This window comes from Excalfactoria chinensis, chromosome 24 (assembly GCF_039878825.1).
Source record: "Excalfactoria chinensis isolate bCotChi1 chromosome 24, bCotChi1.hap2, whole genome shotgun sequence".
Taxonomy (NCBI): domain Eukaryota; kingdom Metazoa; phylum Chordata; class Aves; order Galliformes; family Phasianidae; genus Excalfactoria; species Excalfactoria chinensis.
The window spans coordinates 2,440,825-2,452,846 of NC_092848.1; the positions used below are offsets into that span (position 1 = coordinate 2,440,825).

At 44.0% G+C, this 12,022-nt stretch overlaps 1 protein-coding gene across 6 annotated transcripts in view; it reads right to left on the reverse strand.

The window, feature by feature from the left end:
- Positions 1-970: 970 nt before the first annotated feature.
- The window catches only part of TLK2 (tousled like kinase 2), a 42,985-nt gene continuing 31,933 nt past the window's right edge, over positions 971-12,022 (reverse strand). For all 6 annotated transcript variants that reach the window (XM_072356523.1, XM_072356522.1, XM_072356519.1 and 3 more), the window contains 9 exons: positions 11,416-11,513; positions 11,021-11,102; positions 9,308-9,399; positions 8,296-8,385; positions 7,654-7,823; positions 6,051-6,189; positions 5,059-5,170; positions 3,960-4,067; positions 971-3,574 (listed from right to left, as the gene is read on the reverse strand). In XM_072356523.1, the coding sequence (XP_072212624.1) occupies positions 3,401-3,574; positions 3,960-4,067; positions 5,059-5,170; positions 6,051-6,189; positions 7,654-7,823; positions 8,296-8,385; positions 9,308-9,399; positions 11,021-11,102; positions 11,416-11,513 (1,065 nt within the window). In that variant the 3' untranslated portion in view covers positions 971-3,400. The remainder of the gene's footprint in view (positions 3,575-3,959; positions 4,068-5,058; positions 5,171-6,050; positions 6,190-7,653; positions 7,824-8,295; positions 8,386-9,307; positions 9,400-11,020; positions 11,103-11,415; positions 11,514-12,022) is intronic.

The window sequence follows — 12,022 nt, forward strand, 5'->3', positions numbered from 1 at the left end:
AGCAGGACTGGCCTAGTTGGCAGAGGGAAGCTCTTTTCATAGCATGACGCCTAACTGCTAACGTAGGAGGCGAAGCATCCAGCAAGGCAGCCCCTAGGGTGCTCCTGTCTGCACTGAGCACTGCACACGTCCCAGCTGCAGGCATGCCATGCACATGGTGTGTACCTGACCACCCCTGCACTGTGCTGTTGCTGCTAAAAGGCAGCTGCCAGCTTCTGCTGTCCAAAATCTGCCTTGCATCGGCCCCAACTGGCAATAATCAATTGCAGCAGCACAGAGGGAGCCGAGCTGCCGTCGGTGTTTGGTTTCATCCGTGCTTTGCTGAAAGCTCTTTCTGACCCTGAGTGTGAAGAGGGTGACGTCAGGGCTGCTGGGAGCAGAGGAATCCTCACCCACCATCCTGCAGCACAGCTGACTGCTCCCTGCATGGCACCTCCTCGCCACGCAGCGGGGATCTGGGCTGCAAATTGGGCCCTGCAGTGCTTCATCCACCTACAAGTGGATACAGTGCCATCAGCTGCCAAGGCTTTGTTGCCTTTTTTTCCCCCTCTCTCCTTTTCTATTTTAGAGTTTAAAAGCTGTTGAGACTCGGATGGATGAAATGAAAGGAGCTGGACTTCTTGTTGCTGTTATTCCAGGCCATCAGCTTTCAGCACAGCCGGGGCAGAGCAGGTTCATGTTCATCAACAAGACACACAAAAAGCCCATTTCTTTGTAGCCCAAACGTTTACAGCTTCTAAAGGCAGCCGCTACTCCAGGAGAAATGAGGGACAAACTCCACTCTGATGCCTTCCTCCATAGTTTGATTGACGTCCATAGACAAGGCTCAGTGATTTTCATCAGCTCCCTCTTCTGATGCAGAGACCCCAATGGTCTGAGCTGCTGAGCATCACCTCCTCCATCCTCATCCTGCAAACAATTCGCGCCAAGGCTACGAAGAGCAAAAGAGTGAGAGCCAAGCAAATCGGTTTCTTAAAACTTATTTTAATATCCATGTCTCATCTGTTGGGTAGAGCCAAAACAGTCTGGCCTGGTTTAAGTTACAAATTCTTCATACACTTCTCTTTAAGTAAATGAACAGTGTGGCAATAGGGTCTGTTATCGGAAGTGAAACCCGTATTAACAAGGTGTTTGCAGCTAGAATTCTACCAGGGTTCTTTCACTGCTTTCAGCCCCCAAAAAAGGCCAACGCCGTCCCCAGGCCCCTGAATGGGTGTCACACAGCAGGAATAAATGCATCTGACACAAAACTACTCACACCCACAGAGATAGCACACAACTGTATGGCCAAGAAACAACGGGGCTGGGATACAAAAAACCCTTTTAGAATCCACTGTGGACAGATATCGGATCAGCCATAGCAGCAAACAGGATGAAGCATCAGCCTTGATTTTGCCCGACAGATCCATGGAACTGCTGCTGGCTGAGCAGTTATTTCTGGAACAGACCAGCAAGGATAAAAGGGCCACAAAATGATGGCCGAGCATTTAAAGATGCAGTATTTCCTTTGTTTCAAAACACTACAGTTTAGAGACCACCTTCACACGGCTGCAATAAAATCCAAAGCACGGTTCTGTGCTTCCCAGATCAATTTGCTTAATTACTCATCTTTTCCTTTCGGTTTAACACGAGATCCTGCACAAATAACACTCGTTATGGCTTCCATAAGGCAGGCGAGTGTGAGTTCCCTCAGTAAATGCAAGGCTGAGAGCACAGCTCACCACAAGAACACCGTGCAGGTCCTGCGTGCCCCACACACTGCTGGAGCTGCAGGACCCAGAGGTGCCATGCAATAGCCCACAAGACACTGGTCTGGGTATCAGGATAGGAAGCGTGCATGGGATCACCTGTTCTTTAAACAAGGCAGTAGCGGCACTGCCTCTCTCCCATGAAAAAACTTTGTTCTTGAACACTGCATCTTTAAATTTGCCTGGCCAGGAGCTGCTGCCACATGTTAGGAACTCTCCAAGCTGGCTGCCACATGTTCAAGCGCTGCACTTTTCGGTGGGTGTTTTCAGTCCTCCTTCAATGCAGGGGAGGAAGGGGGCACGGTGGGGACAACAGGCTGATGTTTCCCAGCAGGCAGATTCCAGCTGGAGGTGCGAGCTCCCTCCAGGCAGATTACAGAAGGGTGACAGAATTAACGAGGATATTAGTTCCCTTCTACAACATTATCTCCTTCCCCTCCGTTTGCCAACTGGTGCAGCGAGGGCAGCAAGTTAGAAAAGTCAGCAAGTTTTAAAAGGAAAACACTAAGGGAGAGAGGAAGCTTTCCTGCCAAGTCACCTAAGTGAGAAGAACAAGACAAGCCTTCTTTCTTCAGCTTTGGATTTCTGTAACATTAATGAGATATGTCCAGTACTGCGCGAGCACAGATTATACCCGCGATCAACTGAGCTGTGCTCCAATTCTTTCCTGTTCTCTGCCTCCTCAACAGCCAGCAGTTATCACGCTCAACAAGAGCAGAGAGGACGTCGCGAACACGTCAGGGTTTGTTTTCAGAAAGAACAGCACTTCAAATAAATTAAAAAGGTGCAACCGTTGAGAGAGCGATGAAGCAGCAGCTGAAAACCTGGTGGCAGTCTGAACTGTAGTCCACTCTGAGCACAGGAGATCCATGCAGGCCTGCCTATGAGCTTCACCGCTCTCCTGAGAAGTTATTTGCAAGAGGCCACCCCCAAGGGAGCAGAAAGCTGCACCACCTGCAGGATGCCACGAAGCTGCTAATACGGGTTTCACTTTGAGACCAGAAAACTGTTTTCTTCCAAAAAATTGTTATTTTCTTTTTTTAAAAAAAAAACTGAAATTAATTAGGGGTAAAACACTAACGCTAGTGCCATGAACAGGCAGGATCAACTTTTTTCCCCTCCAAAGGGCAAAGAGTCATATACCATCCCCAGCTGAACCTTGGTGCTTCGAGCTTTTCAGGAGATGTTACCTAAACTTTATTAAAAGAAAAAAAAAAAAAAGAACAATGTTTAAATATCAACACTGGACTCGACCAGTCTTTTTCCAAAGTCCACATTCTTCATATGAAGCACACACGGCGTTTCTGGATTCCCCAAGGCTGCACGTTCAGAAGTTCACAGTACGTGGAACCATGTCTTTTTGTTTTTCATCTTTTCTTGAGTTTTCCCCCTCCTTGTTCAGAGCAGTCACGCTTTGTGGTCATTTGCTGGACAAACCTCAAGCCACCTCCTAATCCACATGGCTTGGCCTAGATGCTGAAGGTTTTCTTGATGAGATTAGATGTCGTCATGCTCTATGGATGGAAAAAAGCAAGAGAAAAAAAGCACCTGGTACAGGTTTCTCAAGACCCTTGCGGATTCCTCTACTCCAAAGCCGTTTCTGAAAGTCTTCTTGCCGATTCCTCAAGCAGTTTTTGGCCTATTACTCTGTGTCAGTTTGAAGAGCTGTTATTGGATGATCCAGAGGTTGATGCAATTGCAGCTCCAGCTGGGCTGCTGGTGGATACAGATTTGCGGATGTGAGGCAGCAAGTATGGGTCACAGGCCAGCTGCTGGACATCTATCCGATCCTCCTTTCGGTAGGCCAAACAACGCCTGATAAATGCCTGCAGATACCCCCCCCCCCCAAGGCAAAACAAGAATTAGTAGACTGACAGGAACAGGAAGCTTTCTTTGATAGATCTAACTCTTTGGGAGCTGGGCCAATCTGACAACCCAGCGCTGAAATTCCTTCCCCAGTGACTGCGCTGACAGCCCAGCTGCTGTGCCAGAAGCACATCTTTTAGCAGGAGAAAGCAGGGGTAGAGAGACGTGCTGTACTCCATTCAACCCTGAGGCTGACAACAATGATGCAAAGCCATGGAATCACCCTGCAGGAGGCAAGCGTTGAACACAAACTCCTTGTTGGTTTAGGAAAGTCAAGAGAAAGGAACCATTGGTGTTGGCTGCTGAATAGCAATGCAATGTGACCGAATGCTGCTGAGGACTCACCTTTGCTTCTGGTGTGACTACTGGCTTTGGAGGGAACTGCACCTCGGTAGCTTTCAGAATTGTGTTCTCTTGCAGAATATCTTGTTGTGACTGGTTGTGGCCAAAGGGCTACCAAAAACAAAAGCAACCCCAAATCAACAGTAGTTAAAACCTGACGACAGGCCTTAAAAAAAAGAAAATCCCATAGTGCTACCGTTAATCATCACTTGACATCAGCATTTTTCCAGGCAAGAAGCCCATGAGTGCTGTGAAGGTGCTTGCAGATTCCAGCCAGATGAACATCTGACACACTGCTCTGTTTTTGAACTGAACAAAAGGACACCAAGCTGGAACATGTCTGGGGTGTCTCCAGCTCAAACAGGAAGGACCTCCGTGTGCTTGCAGACCTCATTGGTCAGCTTCATCACATGCAGGAGGACCTTCATCCATCTGCACTGCCAGCAGATTCACCTCCTTCAACCCCTGCTGGGTTGGTCCCACTGTTTGTCTGGTTGACACCACAGCGTTTCTATCAGCCCAAGCTTTCCCTATTCCTGGCTACCAAAGACTTGTAAACACGAGAGCTGATGGAATCCTTTTCCTGTCCAACCAACTTCTTCTGTTGTCATTAAAAATAAAAAAAAAGATTGCCTTTTCTCAGAACAAATCACCTCTTCCTGAAACAGACTCTTCCCTTCCAAAAGGCATTCTAAAAACAGCCAGAGTAGGTCTTTATATCTACTTCTTATTCTAAAACACTTGCAGCTATTGAGCAATATCAGGCCTGACAAAGACTTAGCATTCAAATAACATCAGAGCATTGAAAGCACGATAAAACAATGCCAAAGCTAGAATGCCAGGTATCTGGCCCTGAATGACACACTCATCTTGCCCATTATCATCTCACTGCAAACAAGACCAGCAGGAAAGATGTTCTGAAGAACATTGCTTCTGAAAGTATTGCCATGTAGAGCAAATCACAGCCCTAACAAATTATCCTCACTCCATTAACATGGGCAGAAGCATCTTCCAGTCTGGCAAGGAAAAGGGAGCAGAAGCCAGGGCTGCCACCCAAAGGTTTGGGAATCACTGCTTGGAAAGGAATTAAGTGCTCTCTTACCTTTCTGCCATAGAGACACTGATAGAAGATGACCCCTACTGACCAGACATCAACTTTATTTGAAATCTTTGGAGGTTCTTTCCCAACCACGAAACATTCTGGTGGCAAATACCTGATTAAGAAGAACAAACAACAGGTTATGAGTATTATCTTCATATACTTTCAGTCATTTTCTGGAGAAAAAAAGGCAAGGGGCTTGGGATTCAAAGAACCCAGTTCTGATCCTGTGCAGCTAAGACCACTGTTGCCACACCACTGCATTTCTTGAAAACCAAAGTCCCAAGGACTCTCCAGACACTGACGGTCTGAGTCAGCACAGTCAGTTTCCTTTCAACAGAAGCACACAAAAGAACCTTGTTTTCTTTCACCTTCAAAGCTGGTATTTGTTGTCAAAAGGGCTTGGCCAACAATTTCACAATAGAAATCCACAGCCAAAAATATGTATTTCTAGAAATTCAAGCCTAGTTGGCAGTTCATAGAAGACAGCTTTGCTCAAGCTACAGCTAGTTTTACTTTTGGAAAGGAACGGGCCTAAACGTTTGTTCACACAATATGGAAGACTTTAACAAATGTTTGTGTACAAATATTGCCCACAGTGACACACTGAACTTTGGGCAACATCTAATAATTGCACCTCATGGTACTCAACTGCAGGTCTTGCTCTCAGCTGCATCACTTGCAGCGATGACATCTGGCACTGGGAGTCAAGTATTGCTGCAAATATCTTTCATATGGCACTTGGAAGCGAAGCTTTGGCTACAGACAGTACTGTGAGATTTATGTATGTTGTAAGAGCTACCTCTATGGATTTTCACCTCACTTCAGTGGAACGCTCTTTCCTTCTCCCTGATGTACATGCAAGGTATTCTCCTTTCCTGATTTCCAGGGTCTCAAGCTGACAATAGCAGCACATTCAGAGCTAACGCAGACCCAAAGAGGTCAGGTAACCTCTTCTTGATCTTTAAGCTGCAAGTGCCCCAGGTGATGCTTACCAGTAAGTACCAGCCCCCTGCGATGTCAGCTCCATGCCATCAACAGAGTTGTAGCTGTCATCATCCATGATTTTGGAAAGCCCAAAATCTGTGATTTTTATCTCTCCACATGCAGTACCATTGACTAGAAGAATGTTACCTACGTAAAGGAAAAAGTCTCTTAGAAATACATTTAGCAGGGAAAAGCAAGAATAAAATTGCATCAAAGTCTGGTCCTCTACGAGAAAACAAGCATCCTACAAAGCACAGCAAGCTGCAGCTGCCTGGGGTAGGTGTTTTAAATACAGTACACCAAACTTCAGAGACAACTCAGCTCCCACCGACTGCTAGATGTGATTTATCCATCCTCAAATGGCTCAGTTGCCCAACATTACTTGGAGCCTTTGGGCTACAAGCCCTGTTCTACAAATCAGCTTGATGTCCATGTTGTTTTGACCCCTCCCAAAGGTCCTGTTGGAAGGGCAGGTCAAAAAGAAAGACTAAGCAAAGAAGCAAACATACACAGTATGACTCATTCTGTCCAGAAGTCCTGACTTGCCCCAGTCTCTCAACAGCCAGAAACTCTCTCCCTTCCTGGCAGTGCTCCCCAGTGGCTTTCTAAGCTCAAAAAAGACAATTACTGCTTAAGCAAGAGTCTTTCATAAATCCATCAAGGATCAAGAATTCAGATCATCACTGTTTTTCTCAAAGCACACAATAAAACAGCAGAATTGTGTGTGATGGCAGCGGATGAATCACAGCTTTAGACAACTGCAGGCTGAGCTCTGCTGCATGTTCAGACAGAGTAAGAACAGCCAACAGCTGGGGGAAGAAATACGGTCACTAGAATAGTGCAACAGCACCACCTCCTGTACAGATTCCTCTTGCTGATGCAACAAACCACATCACACAGAGTTACACAATACCAATGAGGTGCCACCAGTAAAGGAAGGCAAACCAGAGACAACTGTCTGAAGAGGTGGTTGAATTTTACTGGACTAGGAAAAAGCAACGTAGCCCACGTCCCAAAAGAGAGCACTTCCATTTCTGCCTTCACTACTACAGTGCTAAACAGAGCCCTGCAACACCTTTCAAAGGACCTCCTCCTGCTTGGTAGACACTAATGAATGCAAAGGAAGACCAGAGTGTGCATGTCCTCAGCTTTGTGAGCTGCCACGTAATAAAGAACAAACCAACCAAAAACCTGAACACTTCCCAGCTTCTGCCCCCAAGATTACAGGCAGATGATTACAGAAAGAATAAGCCAGAAGAATGGGAACATAAAACACACTAGTAATTATGGGAACCTTTATGAAGCAATAACAGAAGCTCTCAACAGCAGAACATAAGCAGGACATTGAGAAACCAAACACAGACACTTGGTGGTTCGAGAGCTCATTCTGAATAAGGAGGTTACTCTTTCTGGAATGTTACTTCCTTGTTTATGTTGCAATTCTGGGAGACAATACCCTTTTTACAGAATGTTCTATAGCTTTTTCTTATTTCAAGTTTATTTTCCCAGGCAGAACTGCCTCCTCCTTGCTGTCTGACCAAAATAAACACCTTCTGCTTTACTTATAACCCTTTAGCATCCTTAAGCACGTCAGCTAACAGCGTGGCATACCTGGTTTAAGGTCATAGTGTATGATGGGAGGTTTGATTTCATTTAAGTATTTTAAAGCATTCACAATCTGCATGATAATGGATCGTGCCTCTTTCTCCGACATTAACTTGTGCTGTTTCAGGTAGAAGTCCAGATCGTTTCCCTCACAGTATTCTAACACTGTACAAAACCTGAAGGCAAAACAATAGCAGTTGTAATTAAGGCATCTGATAGAAACCACTTTGTTGCTGTCTGTCTGTAAGTCTCATCTATTCGATCATTACATTAAGAGTTCTCCAGCTAATTAATCTCCTTCCAAAATTAGGGCACCAAGAGCACAATCATCAACGCTCAATAGTGCAAAGGTCAGATACGCCCCATTTAGTACCAGAGCAGAAATGGAAAGCAGTATTGGCTGAGGCATGTGCCCAGGTCAACAAAAAGCAGGATTTACTAGCAGAGCATCATGTCTGACATAACAGGGCGTGTGAGTCAGCATCTCTAGAAAATCTGTACATGCTGGAACTGCCTCAGACAGACATCTCTGCAGTACAGTTTGCAAGGCATGAATATACTCTGGACTCTGCTGTAAGGCTTTGAGAGATCAAAAACTTGGTAGTGGATGGGTCAAACCGAGTCAAAGCAAGCAGCAACGCAACTTACGAGTCAGTATCCAGTGAAAAGTAATCATATAGCTTAACTATTCGAGGATGATCCAGTTCTTTGTGAATTCTGTACTCTCTACACGCATGTCTGGAAATAGGAAAGTGTGAGCATTAGTCATACAAGTCACATAATTCTAAGCTCTGCAGAAAGAGCACCCAGACGTACCGCTCGGCAGTCCAAGTTCTATCACAAAGCCATGCACATCACACAGCTTAAGAAAAGGCAAGCAAATGAGGAGCTGCTCAGAATAGTTTTTGAGAACCACAGAATCCAAGCGTATCAGATTCCTAAATGCTGGCAGCACTACAAAATAACATAATCCTGATTAATGGTACTGCTCGCCAAAACAGAATTATCTCATCATAAATTGCTATGGGATCCAAGATAGCTGAATGCAAAAATCAGCAAGTTCTAGAAAAATTCCAGGATGCTCAACAGCCCGAGCTTCAACTCCAGCTTAGCTCATCCCACTGACACGTTGAGGAAGTAAGATCACAGTTTTGTCTTTGAAGCTCTGTGAAAAAAAGTCTGGCTGTGATTCTGCAGCACTTATCTAATCTGAGGCATTAGGAAGCAAGTGTTATCAATGCTTAACAGGCTTCCTGCAGCCCTCTTCTAGGCTGTGACAAGTTATTCCTATCACCTGTAGAAAGCTCAAATATTGTAGGAAACAAAAAGAAGTCTTTCACCACGCAGGTGTGTGCCTGGAAGATGGAGACGAGCACTCTTTTTCTGCAAGATCTTACACATTTTGAAGAGAAGCCACTTTGGTGCTTTCTTTCTACAGCCCTACTGGCACTTTAAAACCTCGTGCTTATACAGAACTGGGGGTGTGTGCACATATCAAAGGCATTTCTAACACAGATATACATTTTACAAGTAGATGCTGGGACAGAGAGTGGCTTTTGAAATGTGGCAAAACATAGGAAAATATGGCAGCCTGTTCATAGACAGAGACTAACAAAACACAACTTGGAAACGTATCTGTCTGTTTTACAGCCTTACTTACTTGTGATAGTTTTCTTTCTTCTCATCTCTCCAGTTTTTATTTAACTGGTGTATTTTCACAGCTACGTATCTCTGTTCTGTTAAATCAAATGCCTGCAGAGAAAAGAGCTGACCATCAGTAGGAATCACAGCTTCAACTTAATGCTGCAGAAGCAGACAAGATCTAACAAATCAATCTCCCCACCCAGGAAATCAGCATTACAACACACTGAGCAAAGAGCAAACCCACATTTTGATGTAATTAGTTTCACTAATGAAACCAAGCAACTCCGAAAACAATTGAATATTCTACGCTTTGATCTGACCCTTCCCTACGGGATTCAACTCATGCTGCATTTATTCTGACATTTTACTACCAGTGCTACAATGGGATCAGAACGGCCAAATTACAGAAATACAGTCACTTAATCACTCTGGGAAAGACTCTGTCATTATTCCCCCAACCAGATTACTTATTTTTCTACACTAAGTTAAAAACAAGACGAAAAATCACACAGCAGATCTTTAATACTTTGTTTCACGCTGGTAGCTCAGCTCTCCATCTTGAAGCAAAATGGCTCAGCTTGTTTAGAAGCCAGAGAATTTGAGGGCTGAACTGTGTAATTCTGGTGCTGTGTATTCAGTATCTTGCTATTTAGGCAGCCTTTAAAGAATAGATCAGTGGAACTGTGTTCATGAAATGAAAAAGTCTGTTACTTTGAGAGCAGAAGCATTTAATAATTTACAGGATAGGGTAAAATCCTATTGTAAGCGAACAAGGATAATCCATATCCAGCTGAAAAACCGTATACTTCAATCCTAACACTTAACAGATCAGCATGGACCATGGAAAAGAGAAATGAACATTTCTTTGTTCTAATAATGTAATTATAACTCTTCTGCACAGTCAGGTATGAAGCATTCCTATCCCCTTGCTTTTACCTTTCACCTGTGCAGCTCTGGATTTCTACTGAGTCATCAGAGACTCCAAATAGAAACTGGGAGCACTCCCTCTTGGCTATCTGAGCAGCATGCTCCTCTGGTTTAGGTACCTGTTGTTATACTGCATTAAAATAATACATCATCACGTTCCCAACGTCTGCACTAGCATAGTTATGTTAATTCTACCCAAATTCAACATGAATTAAAGGCTACTGGGTATAAGTGGAGAATATTTAGCACTGGAGAGGATTTAAGTGCAATAATCAAATAACAAGAACCTCCAAAGTACCGTAAGTCTTGGCCAGGCAAAGAGTGCTGACAGACAAGCACTCCTCAGTTCCAAGGACTACACACACACACCCAGTCTACTACTTCAGAGCATAAAATGAAGAGAAAAGCCTTTTACCCCCAGGAAATGAAGGCTTTGCTCTTACTTATTTTCTCTTTTACTTACAGCAAAGTTCAGACTTGCTATGCCATACTCAGTAAAACTTCGTCACATTAAGGTATTTGCATACAGCACTTGAACTGTATACTTCTGCCCTGGTGAAACCTGCAGATTTAGTGCAATGTTTTCTTGAAACATACATTTGCAGGAAATTTGACCTCTGAGGACACGAGCAGAACCTAAAAATGTCAAGCCTGCTGTCTAATACAAGCCAGATGTAACATGTGTTCTGTTCTTCTTCCTTTCACATCCACACACTCCATTGTGAAAATGATTGCGAGGTTCTGCTTAGTGTGGGATCTCATTGCAAATTCACATTACGTCAGATTGGCACCTCGAATTTACCTTATATACTTCACTGAAGCCTCCTCGACCCAGAAGATGTAGCAACAAGTATCTATCGTTTAGCGTTGGATGGTCTTTAAATCTGGCAAGAAAGATATAGTTTAACAACACTGACAATGAACTACAACACATTACAGCTCTTATACAACTTGGAAGCATTTTTTATATTGAGACTAAAAGCATCAAAACTAGAAGCTTTGACACTATTTAATCATTTGCTATTGACACGAGGTTATATGATAATACTTTGATGTGCTCACAAGCCTTTGCCCTGCGCCCTAGGTTAGCAATGCATTAAGGAGGAACACTAATTTAAAAGATGTTAATGTATTTGCTGTTATGAAGGGGACAAATCGAGATTTGCAATACACCCTCCACGACTCCCACGGGCTTACTGTGAGTTATCTTCATTGTGTATCCTTTTCAATTCCCTGATATGTAGATTTCTAACCCTCTCTAGCCGTTCCAGCTCCGCCTGGATCTCTGCTTCTTCCTGTGCAAGAGAAAACCAAAAGGAAAACACGACATTGTTTCAGATTATCATAGTAAGCATTTCCACCTGGAACCATAATTGTAACTTCAGGTATAAACAGACTATTGGCAAATAATGTGTCTGGGAGATTAAAAAGCTGCTCACAGCCATAGAATCAGCAATAGATTCATATCTATAGAATCGTATCATAGAATCATAGGAATGGCTTGGGTTGGAAGGGACCTCAAGGATCACCCAGCTCCAACCCCCCTGCTGCATGCAGGGCCACCAACTTCTATTTAAAGAGTCAGGCAGAAAGTGAATGAAAACCGACCAGATAATGTTGTTTAAAATGGCAGCCATTCCCTCTCCAAACCTCACTCCCCTTATCCAAGCTAGCTGTGTGATAAATCTTTTAAGATTGCATCTTCAAAAACTGGGACAAGACGTTTTAAGAAAGACATGCTATAAATACAGAGACTGGTATCCTGGGCTTCGACACGTAATTATGTAGATAACAAAAGTAAATG